At 40.1% G+C, this 15,204-nt stretch overlaps 1 protein-coding gene across 1 annotated transcript in view; it reads right to left on the minus strand.

Annotated features, from left to right (window-relative positions):
• Nucleotides 1–2,896: 2,896 nt before the first annotated feature.
• The window catches only part of LOC149449996 (tetratricopeptide repeat protein 28-like), a 65,298-nt gene continuing 52,990 nt past the window's right edge, over nt 2,897–15,204 (minus strand). The window contains exon 2 of the mRNA XM_089692517.1: nt 2,897–3,181. Coding sequence (XP_089548643.1) covers nt 2,897–3,181 — 285 coding nt within the window. The remainder of the gene's footprint in view (nt 3,182–15,204) is intronic.

Below are 15,204 nucleotides of genomic sequence, written 5' to 3' on the forward strand. Positions count from 1 at the left end.
TTTAAGCTGCCAACTAGCCCCATAGAGCATGTGATAGTAAGCAGGTAATAGCATGCAGCTGATAAGAACTGTGTAGGAAACAGACATGATAGTGTCTGTTGTATGTCAAAGTCTCCTTTAGCATTTGTTATAAAATGGTAGCTGGGGGTACAAAAAAAAAAAATCAGCCAAAACAATTTAAAGACCAGCAACAAAATGCATAGTCATTATTCAAATGTAATTATATATATATTTTTTTATTCCTGCAAAATTTTTAAAATGTAATGCATAGCCATGATTTATGAGTTATGAGACAGAACAATCATGTTCAACTGTTTTACAGTAACTTTCCTTCTTTTTATAAAAGGTAGTGATAGATATAAAATTCAGATTTTTTTCAAACAAATTTGTTCACAAAAGCAAATCACAAAGAAAGATAATGTTCTGTATGGTTCAGTTCATAAATCCTGACCTCCTAGGTCCACATACTATATGCACATGCTAACAATCTTATCCTTGTAGATTATTTTTAATCTGAAATAGTTATACAAGTAAATGATTGTCCAGTTTACCAAAATATCAACCTATTAACCAACTAATGTAAATAGAATCAATCATGACTTCCAGGAGTTCATAACAGTAATAGAATTAAAAAAAAACTCAGACCCCTGACTCAAGCTGAAGCATTAAACTATCCAAAACTGAAGTAGATAAGGGGGACATAAAAATATTTCATAAGTAGCCCTGCATAGTTCCTTTTATCATTCTGAAAAAAATGGTTCGTGACATGAAGAACATTTCTGATATTTGGAAAATTAATCAAATCATTTATATTAGCATAAAAATGATCATTTGCAAAATTTTCATATATCATTTGTTAATATTAATCTATTTTATTACAATTAAATTGTTCATGTACTGGTTTTAAGCCTCCTAAGCAGTTACTTGCCTCCAGTAACAAAGTGTCTGAAAACAGGGTTACCCTAGAACACCCTATAAACACTCCAACTTTGGGAATAGAAAGCCCTATAATGCAAATATTAATTTTATTTAAGAAGTTGTCCCCTTCCACCTCCTGTGTATCTCTATAAATATATCATTATCATGGTTACTCTTCAGAAAAATTTGGCACAGCAGGAGGGGGGGAAATGGCCAGGGCCAGCAAACTAAACAGCCACCTAGGGCACCAGTGCTGCCTAGGGTGCAACCACGGCCAGTTGTTGCTGAGCCTAAAACCCTTCCAGAGTGTCCTGCCCAAATACCCAGTCATCGTCCCTGCTGCCACAGCCACACCACTCAGCAACAGCGCAGGCTGTGCAACAATTAGAGCTGTCCCTGAACATATGGCAGCTGAGAGCATGCACTGCCACCCTCTGTTCTCAGCACTAGGGTTTGGTTGCTAGGACCGTCCATGTTCTAGCAACCAATCACGTGCTTGCCCCTCTCCTAGGCCCCAGCATTTTGAGGAGGAGGAAGTTCCTCCTTCAAACCTATCCAGTCCCAAGGCCCAGCTGTCCAGCTTCCACCTGTCCTGTAGCCAATTGCTGCAATGAGTAGGAACGAATCCTGTAAGCTGGGGTCTTCACAGTACCCCCTTCTCCCTTCCACTACCCCAACTATTCTCTAAAACCTCTCTTTACCCCACTCTGCTCTTCCTTTCTAACTTTAGGGACCCTATTGAAGGGGAATAGGCTTTAAGGACTATGATGTAAGGGGGTTTTGGGGACCCTGGTATAAGGTTGCTTTAGGGATCCTTATGTAAGGGGATTTTTAGGGACCCTGATGTAAGGTCGCTTTAGGGACCCTGATGTAAGGGGGCTCTGTGAACCATGAAGCAAGGGGAGCTTTAGGGACCCTGATGTAAGGGGGATGACTTTGGGGGACTCTGATGTAAAGAGGAACTCTGGGGTCCCTGATATAAGGAGGGGAGATGATGGAGACCCTGATGTAAGAGGGGACTGTGGGGATCCTGATTTAAGGAGGGGAGTTCCAGGGGACCCCGATGTAGGTGGGGGCTATGGGGACCATGGTGTAAGGGGGGGACTTTGGGTTCCTAATGTAAGTGGGGTCTCTGATTCAAGGGCAAACTCTGGGAATCCTGATGTAAAGGAGAGGAACTCTGGGGACCCTGATTTAAGGAGAGGGGACTCTGGAGACCCTGAAGGGGAGGAACTTTGGGGACCCTAATGAAAGGGGTAAGCTCTGATGTAAGGGGGTCAAGCCCGGGGGACCCAGGCCAAAAGCTTTATAAAGGGCCTCAAACTTTCTGATGGCTGCCCTATTCTCCACACACTGCACCAACCTTCCGCATACCACTGTAGGATTGGATGATGTTAGCTGCAGACGAAGCCGTCTCCTACAAACTTCAGCCAATCCATGAAAAATTCAGCCAATGAGGTGTCATGTAAGCCATGCTGAGCACAACACCACCACTTGCTCCCAGATCCCCAGTCAGTATCCACACGGGGGGGGGTTTCAAGTAGCCGGTCTTGCCTAGGGCGTAAAATAGGCTGAAAATGGCCAAAACATAGCATTTCAGGCGAAATCACAAATTGTGTAGAAGAGGGATTTTATTGTCTCTGTAGGTTGATTTAAGTTGCATTGAGATTGGCTTTTTAATTATTTTCTCCTGGAACAATTCCAATGTCCATTCTTTTTGACCACACAGATCTATGTGCCTGCAGAATTCTACAAAACTAGGATATGCTGGTAAAAGTACCAGCATATCCTAGTTTTGCTGGTAAACTAGGATATGCTGGTAAAAGGTCTTCCCTTAGGGCTTTTTCAGAAAGTGAAAAGAATGAAAATGTTGCCCTTTTACAAATTTAGGGTCCAATTGCACCAAAAAAGGCCTGATACTTCCTAATTTACAACAATTTCTGTGCCCCCATTTATCAAAATGAAATCTAAAAATATCTCATACCTTTGGCCATTTTGGATTCAGAAGTCGTGCTTTGATTGCATCATCCAAAGCCTTTTCATATTTCTGAATTTTCAAGAAAGCAGCAGATCTGTTGCTGTACAAAATACAGTTCTGGGGGTCAACCTGCAAAGTCTCGCTGTACAGTTCAATGGCCAGTTCGAAGTCTCCATTTTTACAGGCTTCATTGCTCTGGCGTACTTTTTCTATGAATTCTTCTTTGCCAAGAATGGAATTTTCAACCACTTTCCCTCCAAAGGATTTGGCTGAGATGCCTGGAGGCTGTAATAAATAAAAAAATATTTAATTGTGTAATGTAATCAGCGTTTATGATGCTGTAGTTTCATTTGATATAATTTAAAGCATACCTGACTTTCACCTATGCAGGAAAGAGCAGTTTAACTTTAATAGCTGCTCCACCATCTGCCTATACTCTACCTATAATTACTCCGACAACACACCATTCAACCAGGAGTTAAAAATATACCATAGGGAAGCATGGGACTTTACACCCCTTCTTCCTACATAAAACCTTAGGAGCTTGGCCACTCAGGTACCTAGTACTGCCATGGGTGAGAAAAGAATCTTCAGCCCTGTGGAAGCTCCCACTAGACTGCCTGGAGCATACAAGGGGCTTGCACCTCTTTCTCATAGAGCATTGGGAGCAATACAATATAAGACTAGTAAAAACATAGACACAAATAATAGCTACAATATAGACTTAAATGCAGCAGAATAACCTACTATGGTTGAAAGTACATTATTAAAGTGAAACATTAAATAATTATTTTATTTATTACTTTTTATTGCAATGAATACTAGTTTTAAAAAAACACAAACTTTTTTTTACGTAATTTACTTATTATTTGTTGAAAATCTTTATTCTGCACATACACATTTAATACAGAGTACTTCCATAATACTGGGTTGGCGAGATATGCTGGACTTTCTGCAGTTTTTTACTGCTCCAGCAGATAAAAAAAAATCCAGACTGAGGCTACCTTTGCTATGAAAGGAATCTGGTGTATGTCCCTCCATTTACTCACCAATTTGTTAATCTGTTTTATGTAATCTGATATCCAGTTATTGAAGCTTGCCACAACACAGGCTGTTCACAGCACAGTATTAAAAAGTCATGGTGCTAAGGAGGTTCCTGTCATAAATATGTATAACTCTGCCCCAAATTACATCACCAATCTTGTTTCCAAATATCACCCAAATCGTCCTCTTCGCTCTTCCCATGACCTCCTGCTCTCGAGCTCCCTTGTCTCCTCCTCCCAGGCTCGTCTACAGGACTTCTCCAGCGCCTCCCCCATGCTCTGGAACTCTCTAACCCAATCTATGCGACTATCGCCTACTCTGCCCACTTTTAGGCGGTCTCTGAAAACCTATCTCTTCAGGGAAGCCTATCCTGCCTTCAACTAATAACCAAAACTTCTAATTTCTCCTATCAGTTCATCCCCCACAGTTACTACCTTTTATACCACCAGCCCCTCCCTCTTAGAGTGAAAGCTCCCAGGAGCAGGGCCCTCCTAACCCTCTTGTATTGAACTGTATTGTTGCTGTACTGTCTGTCTTTATATTGTAAAGCACAGAGCACACTGTTGGCACTATATAAATCCTGTATAATAATAATAAAGTAAAATAATCTTCAAAAGTTGATGTTAACCTAACTAAAAGTAAAAGAAAAGTAAAACTAAATGTTATAGTCCTGAACAAGTAAATAAAAAATGCATGCATAATATACTTTCTTTTTAAGCATGGAATATTTTTCATCATCATGATAATTCAGTAGAAGATTGTAACACTCTGTGTAAACACTGATACCATGCAAAACCTGAAAAAAGGTATCATGTATTATTGTGTACAGCACTGGTGCCCAATGAGCAATGGTGATAAAGATGATATGTGCCATATTCTTAGTAAAAATATTTTTCAATCCTTGTAGTCAGTAAAAAGAGTGTCCAACTTTCCAAGCTATTTTACTAGCACCAAATTAAAACCAGTGCCTTCATTAGGAAACAGGCAGCACACCAAAGGTGTATGTCATCATTGGTTTGACATAACTACTACTTAACTTTAAATATAACCTCATAATAGTATATTTTTCTGAGCGTAAGCAAAACAAGCCAAGCAGGCAAAACAAATTCTGACTGAACTCTTGAAAAATACAGGCTTTCAATATATTCCATGAATAGATAGTTTGTCATCTTTAGTTCTTAAAATGTCCAAACATTACATTTCCAATTACTGTTTCACTAAATGGAAATGTATGAATACACTCATTAACTGATGTAAAAATTGAAGAAATTGAGGAATTATTTACACTATTGCAAACATCAACAAACACGTTCCTTGTTTAATTTTCCCACTGAAAATAGATGAGACCTGGTCAGTGTCTAAAAGCAACTACTTCACATTGTAGCAATTTTCTTTGCTTCAGTTTTTTATAGTTTTTATGTTCCTCAGGGTAATTATTAGCATGCAGATCAATAGCAGCAGATAATGAGAGGATTGTCTTTTAGGTGCTTATAGATAATCTCATGGGTATTGATCATCCTTTCTCAACCTTTTCAGCACAGGAATCCTTGAAATAACTTTCTGGTCTCAGAGAACCCCTGTTACAAAATACTATATCTACAGCTCATGATATATTAGTGTGATAGTCATTGGGAAGAATGCTCCCTATGCTTGTGGTAATTGGGAAGAATTCCACCCTTACAGATGTCTAAAAAAGGTCAAAAAAGATCATTGGTGTCAGTGAAAAGTTATATGAGAGAGAGACTGTTACAGCCCTGGCAAACAGACAATACCAGACGCCTCAAAAAACTTAGCCCTGCTCTTGAGCATTTATGGCGTAAGACTAAGACCCCGCAAGACTTCAACCAATATAAATCTGTCCTTCAAAAATACACGGAAGTCCGTGAATGAATTGATGCGGCCGTGTGGGTGTAGCCCCACACAGCCACGCTGTTTTCAAATCTGACAGTACAGGGAGACTTCAAGGGGCAGTGTGCGGCGACTGCGGCTATGGGAACATGTTACATAGTCCACCCTAAAAACGAGTGGAACATGTAACATGTTCCCAAAGGTGAACTTATCCTTTATAGAATAACTTTCGTAACCTTTTCACTTTTGAGCAGCACAGTGGCTAAATGGTTAGCACTTCCGCCTGGCAGTGCTAGGGTCTTTGGTTTGAATCCCAACCACGGCACCACCTGCCTGGAGTTTGCACGCTCTCCTCCTTTACTCCAAAGACATGCTGGAAGGTTAATTGGATCCTGTCTAAATTGACCCTAGTATATGAATGTATGTTAGGGACCTTAGATTGTACGTCTCTTGAGGGTTAGGGACTGATGTGAATGTACAATATATATACAGTCAGGTCCATAAATATTGGGACATCGACACAATTCTAACATGTTTGGCTCTATACACCACCACAATGGATTTGAAATGAAACGAACAAGATGTGCTTTAACTGCAGACTGTCAGCTTTAATTTGAGGGTATTTACATCCAAATCAGGTGTTGGAATTACAACAGTTTGCATATGTGCCTCCCACTTGTTAAGGGACTAAAAGTAATGGGACAGAATAATAATCATAAATCAAACCTTCACTTTTTAATACTTGGTTGCAAATCCTTTGCTGTCAATTACAGCCGGAAGTCTGGAATGCATAGACATCACCAGACACTGGGTTCCATCCCTGGTGATGCTCTGCCAGGCCTCTACTGCAACTGTCTTCGGTTCCTGCTTGTTCTTGGGGCATTTTCCTTTCAGTTTTGTCTTCAGCAAGTGAAATGCATGCTCAATCAGATTCAGGTCAGGTGATTGACTTGGCCATTGCATAACATTCCACTTCTTTCCCTTAAAAAATTCTTTGTTTGCTTTTGCAGTATTCTTTGGGTCATTGTCCATCTGCACTGTGAAGCGGCGTCCAATGAGTTCTGAAGCATTTGGCTGAATAGGAGCAGATAATATTGCACTTCAGAATTCATCCTGCTGCTTTTGTCAGCAGTCACATCATCAATAAATACAAGAGAACCAGTTCCATTGGCAGCCATACATGCCCACGCCATGACACTACCACCACCATACTTCCCTGATGAGGTGGTATGCTTAGGATCATGAGCAGTTCCTTTCCTTCTCCATACTCTTCTCTTCCCATCACTCTGGTACAAGTTGATCTTGGTCTCATCTGTCCATAGGATGTTGTTCCAGAACTGTGAAGGCTTTTTTAGATGTCCTTTGGCAAACTCTAATCTGGCCTTCCTGTTTTTGAGGCTCACCAATGGTTTACATCTTGTGGTGAACCCTCTGTATTCACTCTGGTGAAGTCTTCTCTTGATTGTTTACTTTGACACACATACACCTACCTCATGGAGAGTGTTCTTCATCAGGAAAAGAATTCTTCGGTCATCCACCACAGTTGTTTTCCGTGGACTTCCGGGTCTTTTGGTGTTGCTGAGCTCACCGGTGCATTCCTTCTTTTTAAGAATGTTCCAAACAGTTGTTTTGACCACGCCTAATGTTTTTGCTATCTCTCTGATGGGTTTTTTTGTTTTTTCAGCCTAATGATGGCTTGCTTCACTGTTAGTGACAGCTCTTTGGATCTCATCTTGAGAGTTGACAGCAACAGATTCCAAATGCAAATAGCACACTTGAAATGAACTCCGGACCTTTTATCTGCTCATTGTAATTGGGATAATGAGGGAATAACACACACTTGGCCATGGAACAGCTGAGAAGCCAATTGTCCCATTACTTTTGGTCCCTTAACAAGTGGGAGGCACATATGCAAACTGTTGTAATTCTGACACCGTTCACCTGAGTTGGATGTAAATACCCTCAAATTAAAGCTGACAGTCTGCAGTTAAAGCACATCTTGTTCGTTTCATTTAAAATCCATTGTGGTGGTGTATAGAGCCAAAAATGTTAGAATTGTGTCGATGTCCCAATATTTATGGACCTGACTGTATATGTGTGTGTGTGTGTAAAGCGCTGCATAACTTAATGGTGCTATACAAATACCTGTAATAAATAAAATAATATGAGGGGAAAAAAAACAGACGCTCATTTGTCCGATATTCTAAATGTGTCTACAGGGCATTACTTAAAACACATTAGCATACAAAGACAGCACATTAAACGCAAATGCACTACTGCAACCAGGGGCGGACTGACCATTTGGAAACTCAGGCACTGCCCGAGGGCCCAGGGTCAGTAGGGGGCCCCATGAGATGCCCCTGGTACCTTTTTCATAGGCTTTTTTGAGTTTGGGCAAGGACACAGGGGCCCCATGATCCCCTATTGCCCGGGGGCCCCATGAGTTGTCAGTCCGCCCCTGACTGCAACTCATTGGTGTAAACTGGTACTAAACAAAAATGTTTGCACACCTGAGCATTGTTGTAAGAGGTGAAGCTGGTTCACAAGCCATCATTTTCCCATCTCCATGACCAGCTAGCCTGTTATGATCACTGCACTAGTGAGTAGATAAGTGTCAGTGCACATGCAAAGACAGGATGATTTTGTGTTTGGAGTAAACAGAAAGATCGCTCAAAAACTTCTAAAAGTTTCCATATAGCTAAAAAAAACCTGTGTAACCCTAGGTTCACACCTAAGCATTTTCCGCAGCGTTTTGCAGAAAAGCAGTATAGTCCATTTAACATGATTTCCTATGAGACACGTTCACATCTCCGCATTTTCACCCGTTCGTTTTCTGGAAAGGGTCAGGGACTCTTTTGAATGCAAAGAGTTGCGTTTTTTGTTCTATGGACTTCAATGGAAACGCTGCAGAAAAGCATGTAGTGCATTTTTGATGTGTTTTTGATGCATTTTGCATTCTTAATCTGCCTAGCAACAAGAAAAAAAAAAACACAAAACGCATCAAAAACAAAAATGCAAAACGTGACGCAAAACACAATGCAGAAATGGCTCAAACACAAACTGTGAACCTAGCCTTATAAATGTTTACTACTGCTCTATGAATGATAATACAAATCTGTGTAATATTCCCCCTGCAAACACAAGACAAATCAGATGGGGTTGGGATGGGATAAGAATGGGAGTGTCGAAGTGGCGGGGAGTTGAACAGCACCAAAGAAAACCAATATAATGGGAAGTTTTGAACATTTCACATAGCATCTGATGTTTGTTCTAATTAGGGCATTCATACTCACATTCAAATGAACACAAACAGCTGAATGTGCAATCACATTTGAAAAGTTGTGAATTCATAACATTTGCTGTATGGCGCAGCAGTTTGTTACAAGACAATTAAATGCTTGTCAACCCCTATGATAGACAGGGAAACATCTGAATGTATCACAAAATCATTATGGTTGGAAAGACGAGGTAACATTAATCACGCTTTGTAATCTCAGTGGAAATTTTAATGAATTAAGTGAGATTATATAAACGCAGAACTGATTGTACAGCTGTACAGATAATCCTCCACACTCCATAGAAGGATTTGTTTTTGGTTATACACCTGAATTTAAAGCTGCAAACAAATCCCAGCACTTAGGAACCTTTGCCACTAATTATTTTCATGTACTGTTTTCCAAAAATGACGACTTCTCAGTACTTGCTTTAGCTGATTAACTGGAAAATATCATTAAACTAGTAAGTGAGGACATGGCGGATGTTTTCTGTATCTTAAAGCGGACCTAGCGTCAGTTATACTTTTGTTAATTGCTTGCATGCCAAGTAATGAGTGTGTATTTAATCATCTCTCACAAAGATCACAGTACTCTCCTTCAACTAATTTTAAGATGCTTCCACCTTTGTTTAGGCATTATCCAAAGTCACCATCTGCTTCCTAGACTGAGGTGCCAACTCAGAGATGGCACAATAATGTATCACAATCCTTTTTGCCTGTGCAGTTCTCGCTGGGCCTGTGCAGTTCTCGATCTGTCTGACACAGATCAGCCCCTGCTGCAGCCTTTTATCTTGTGACTTGGAAAAAAGTAGAATTCTAAATACTGCTGGAGAGGAGACTAAGGAAATGCCTCCTCCTACCTGCAAGGATAGCTTTTAAAAGTGACATTAAGCAAAATCCTTATTACCCAAACATAATAAATATACATCCATTGTTAATAGTCATGGTTTCTGGTTTTCATTAAATTGTTTCTTACCCTAGGTTCACAGCTAAGCGTTTTCCGCAGCATTTTGCAGAAACACACTGCAGTCCATTTAACATGATTTCCTATTATTATCATTATACAGGATTTATATAGTGCCAACAGTTTGCTCAGCGCTTTAATGGGAGACAATACAGTAACAATACAGTTCAATACAAGAGGGATAGGAGGGCCCTGCTCTATGGAGCTTATAATCTAGGATCCTATGCGACACATTCACATCTATGCGTTTTCACCTGGTTCATTTTTTGGAAAGGGTCAGGGATTTTTTTGGTTTTATAGACGTCAATGGAAACACTGTAGAAAAGCATGTAGTACGTTTTTGCTGCATTTTATATGCCTTTTGCATTCTAAATCTGCCTAGCAACAAGAAACTTTTATTTAAAAAAAATACAAAACGCATCATAAAAGGCGTAAAAACCGCATGTACAAAACGTAATGTAGAAACGGATCAAACACCAACTACATAGGTGTGGAACTAGCCTTACTGTGTTTTTCTGCCTCCTTGTAATGTCGTCTGTGAGCTCCTGAACCTCCCCTTTTCCTCCCAATTATCATCACCTCCCACCATCATTTGGAATGCACAGCACATGTTAGTTATGGTCATATGCACTGGGTGGCTACGCTGCTACATGCAGTGAAACCATGGAGAAAGAACGTAGCCACCCTCTAAAGCAGTGTTTCTCAACTCCAGTCCTCATGGACCCCCAACAGGTCATGTTTTCAGGATTTCCCTCAGATGAAACAGCTGTGGTAATTACTAAGGCAGTGAAACTGATCAAATCACCTGTGCAAAATAATGGAAATCCTGAAAACATGACCTGTTGGGGGTCCATGAGGACTGGAGTTGAGAAACACTGCTCTAAAGGAAGTTGTATGACAGCTGCAAAAAAAACCCCAAAACATTGGAGGAGCAGAAGAAAAAAAAATTAGATATGTAGGAGGCTGAGAACAACGGCAGTTACTTTTTTGAGTTAAGAATACACACTTGAATTGTTTTTTTTTATAATCCGAGTTTAGTGTTATTTTAATAATTAAAGGTCCAGCTTACATAAAAAACACTGTTGCTGTATATTGTGACATGCCAGGATCTTATTTATGTAGACTTGTGAAGTTACTCAAAATTCAGCTTTGAAGTCTACAAAAATGGTATAAAGATACACTAAAGCCCCTTTCACATGGGCCTTCTGATCAGGTCAGTTTTTCAGTGTCTTGTGTCTTTTTACACCCATCTACCTCCGGGTCCATACAGATTTGGGAAAAATAGGACTGTGCAGCATTTTTGTGGACCGGATTGGAGGTAGCATGATGTAAACAGAGAGCAGAGTCCATTTACGCCGCCCATATACCTGACAGGTTTTCCCTCAGCTTTGTAGAAACTGAGCAACTGAGTCTCCAATCAGTAGACAATCTGCTCACAGATCCCCTGATGATTGGAATTGTCTGCACTCCATGTGAAAGGAACCTAAAGCTGGGTACTGGATGACTTTTGGTACAAGTGTTTCATGCAGGAAAAAGGTTCCTGCGCCTTTTTTTTTAAAATGCAGCCACAGGGAAATCGTATGATCTTTTGGAACAGAGCCCTGAGATAACATTATACCCAGGAACAGAGCCCTGAGGAAGAACTTTGGGCTGGAAGTAAAAATTGCTGGAAATAGACTTCACAGACTAGTATGTATTTTTTTATTTACATACAGGAACAATTACCAAGAAAGGGTGGCACTCTTCTGTAAGGGTCACGTTGATAGTCTTTTGATGGACCATTTGAGCTTTGTCTGTATCATACTGTACTGTTTTGCCCAGGTCATCACAACCCAAGGTATTTTACTAGGACATGTAGGTAGGAATCCTTAAAAGCAGCAGTTGGGGGGGAGGGCTGTTGAGCACAGCCCAAAGCAGATGGGACTTGTACAACCAATCAATAAATAAATGTCAAAGCATGCTTCTTTTCATATCTTATACCAGAATCAAACAACAGGGAAGAAAAACCAACAGGACTTAAAATAGTGGAATGCTTTGGATATTTCCTGGCACCAATGTTTTAGGGGGCCACAACCCAAATTTTTAGAGTTAATTAATGTAAAATATAGTATCTCACAGAAGTGAGTACACACCTCACATTTTGTAAATATTTTAATATATCTTTTTATGTGAAAACACTGAAAAAATTACACTTTGCTACAATGTAAAGTAGAGAGTGTACAGCTTGTATAACAGTGTAAATTTGCTGTCCCCTCAACATAACACAACACACAGCCATTAATGTCTAAACCGCTGGCAACAAAAGTGAGTACACCCCTAAGTGAAAATGTCCAAATTGGGCCCAAAGTGTCAATATTTTGTGTGGCCACCATTATTTTCCAGCACTGCCTTGGGCATGGAGTTCACCAGAGCTTCACAGGTTGCCACTGGAGTCCTCTTCCACTCCTCCATGATGACATCACGGAGCTGGTGGATGTTAGAGACCTTGCGCTGCTCCACCTTCCATTTGTGGATGCCACACAGATGCTCAATAGGGTTTAGGTCTGGAGACATGCTTGGCCAGTCCATCACCTTTACCCTCAGCTTTTTTAGCAAGGTAGTGGTCATCTTTGAGGTGTGTTTGGGGTCGTTATGTTGGAATACTGCCCTGCGGTCCAGTCTCCGAAAGAAGGGGATCATGCTCTGCTTCAGTATGTCACAGTACATGTTGGCCTTCATAGTTCCCTACAATGTAAAGTAGTGAGTGTACAGCTTGTATAGCAGTGTAAATTTGCTGCCCTCAGAATAACTCAACACACAGCCATTAATGTCTAAACTGCTGGCAACAAAAGTGAGTACACCCCTAAGTGAAAATGTCCAAATTGGGCCCAATTAGCCATTTTCCCTCCCCGGTGTCATGTGATTCATTAGTGTTACAAGGACTCCAGTGGCAACCTGTGAAGCTCTGGTGAACGCCATGCCCAAGGCAGTGCTGGAAAATAATGGTGGCCACACAAAATATTGACACTTTGAGCCCAATTTGGACATTTTCACTTATGGGTGTACTCACTTTTGTTGCCAGCAGTTTAGACATTAATTGCTGTGTGTTGAGTTATTTTGAGGGCAGCAAATTTACACTGCTATACCAGCTGTACACTCATTACTTTACATTGTAGCAAAGTGTCATTTCTTTAGTGTTGTCACATGAAAAGACATAAAATATTTACAAAAATGTGAGGGATGTACTCACTTCTGTGAGATACTGTACCTCAAACAGTGAGCAAGTTCGCTCAGAGCTATGCTTTAAAGACTTTATCTCCTAGATTGTAAGCTCTAATGAGCAGGGCCCTCTGATTCCTCTTGTACCAAAATTGTCTTGTAATTGTAATATCTACCTTCATTTTGTAAAGCGCTGCGCAAACTGTTGGAGATTTATAAATCCCGTATAATAATAATAATTTTATATTTGTTAATCCCACAGGGTTTTTCTATAAATTCTTTTCTTCAGCTGCGTTCTCATGAGAAAAACTGAGATAACATTATACCTAGGCGCATAGCCAGCTGTGACCTTGAGCGCCTACTAAGACATAGAAGTGTATTGTCCAGCCAACTGGCACGTGATCTAATTCCTATCTATAAGCTGTACTAAAGCCGTTGTAACATTCTCAATAGACAAGAGATCTTTATTGCAACAATTCTGTGTGTGTGTTTTCTCTTCCTGTGCACAGTAAGGGGTTAATATATTTTTCACAGTAAATACAGACTGCTTTTAACGTTAACAACAGTATGTTCGACAAAGTTGTATTTAGTTAAAAATCATTTATAACTTATACCATTGATAATACCCTGTACTCATGCAAGCATTGCATGTAGTCATGCCATGCAGAATATACCGTATAAAGCTGCATCTGGGGCCATCCTAATGTACAGAGTCCTATTTATTGTCCATTTCTGGCTTACAATTTAGGGCTATTATGGTGTCAAATCTAACATGCAATCATTTTAGATGACAGTAGCAATTTCCATTAGGCAAAGTGAATATTTCTAAATGATTGGTTTGCCTTTTTTGAAAAGAAGTGACTTCCAAAATTCTAGCCTATATTTCCAGGGAACGTATTCCATTTACATCACACCTATCTATATATGTATGTAATCTATTCTAAAACAGCATTTTCTCTATGCTCAAGTGACTAAATAGTCGGAAAATGTGTAAGATACTAAAAAAAAGAAAAAGAGCTTTAGTTAGTGATCCTTCAGGAGATTTAATGTATGTATATTGTGCTTCAGCCTCAATACAACCGTTCTGCATAGATTGCATTTACTGTATTTCCTTCCAGCTGTACCTCATGCTCATTTCTTGCTTCAAGAGAGACTAATGCTATCATTTTTATTTTACAGTGAGGACTTTTACATTTCACTCTGTAAGAAATTGGCTACAATGTGTCTTGCCAATTATTTGTGTAATGATGAATATAAATTACATGCAAGCAAACAACCATCTCAATGTGTTTTGATGATCTGAAAAATTTGCTCATGTGTACAGCTTTATCTCTGGATTTACGTGTTGGCAGGCAAATCTGCACGTTTCACATACGGGGACAGACTGACCATTTTGGAACTCGGGCACTGCCCGAGGGCCCGGGGTCAGCAGGGGGCCCCATGATATGACCCTGGTACCTTTCATAGGCTTTTTTGGGTGTAGTTTGAGTGTGGGCGAGGACATAGGGGCCCCATGATCCCCTATTGCCTGGAGGCCCCATGAGTTGTCAGTCCACCCCTGTTCACATACCTTCTATGCTTCCCACTTGGAGAAGAGCACATGAACAGGGGTTTACTGGTATTTACTTTATCTTGTACCATCCTATGGGTAAAGATATGCCCAGAAATGTTTATATCAGGTAATATGTTCCTTTTACAAAATGGTAAACTGCCCAATTAATCCCAATAATGGTTAAAATAAAAGGTAAAAGAGCAATAGGTTGCCCATACAAAAACTGAAGGGTCAGTGTATTTAGCTATCATTTAGGTTAAGGAATATATATGAATGACTATTAAGCCATTCATGTGACCCTACTGTAAATGTAGCAGGACACACAGGGGTAACCTCATACTACCAGTAAACCATTTCTGTACAGCATCTTCAGCTTAGGGCAGTAAGCATGGCTTGACTACAAACTTTTATATAGGGTTCCCAGAGTT

Source organism: Staurois parvus, unplaced genomic scaffold (assembly GCF_062004578.1).
Source record: "Staurois parvus isolate SC_StPar_1 unplaced genomic scaffold, SC_StPar_1.0 ptg000589l, whole genome shotgun sequence".
Taxonomy (NCBI): Eukaryota; Metazoa; Chordata; class Amphibia; order Anura; family Ranidae; genus Staurois; species Staurois parvus.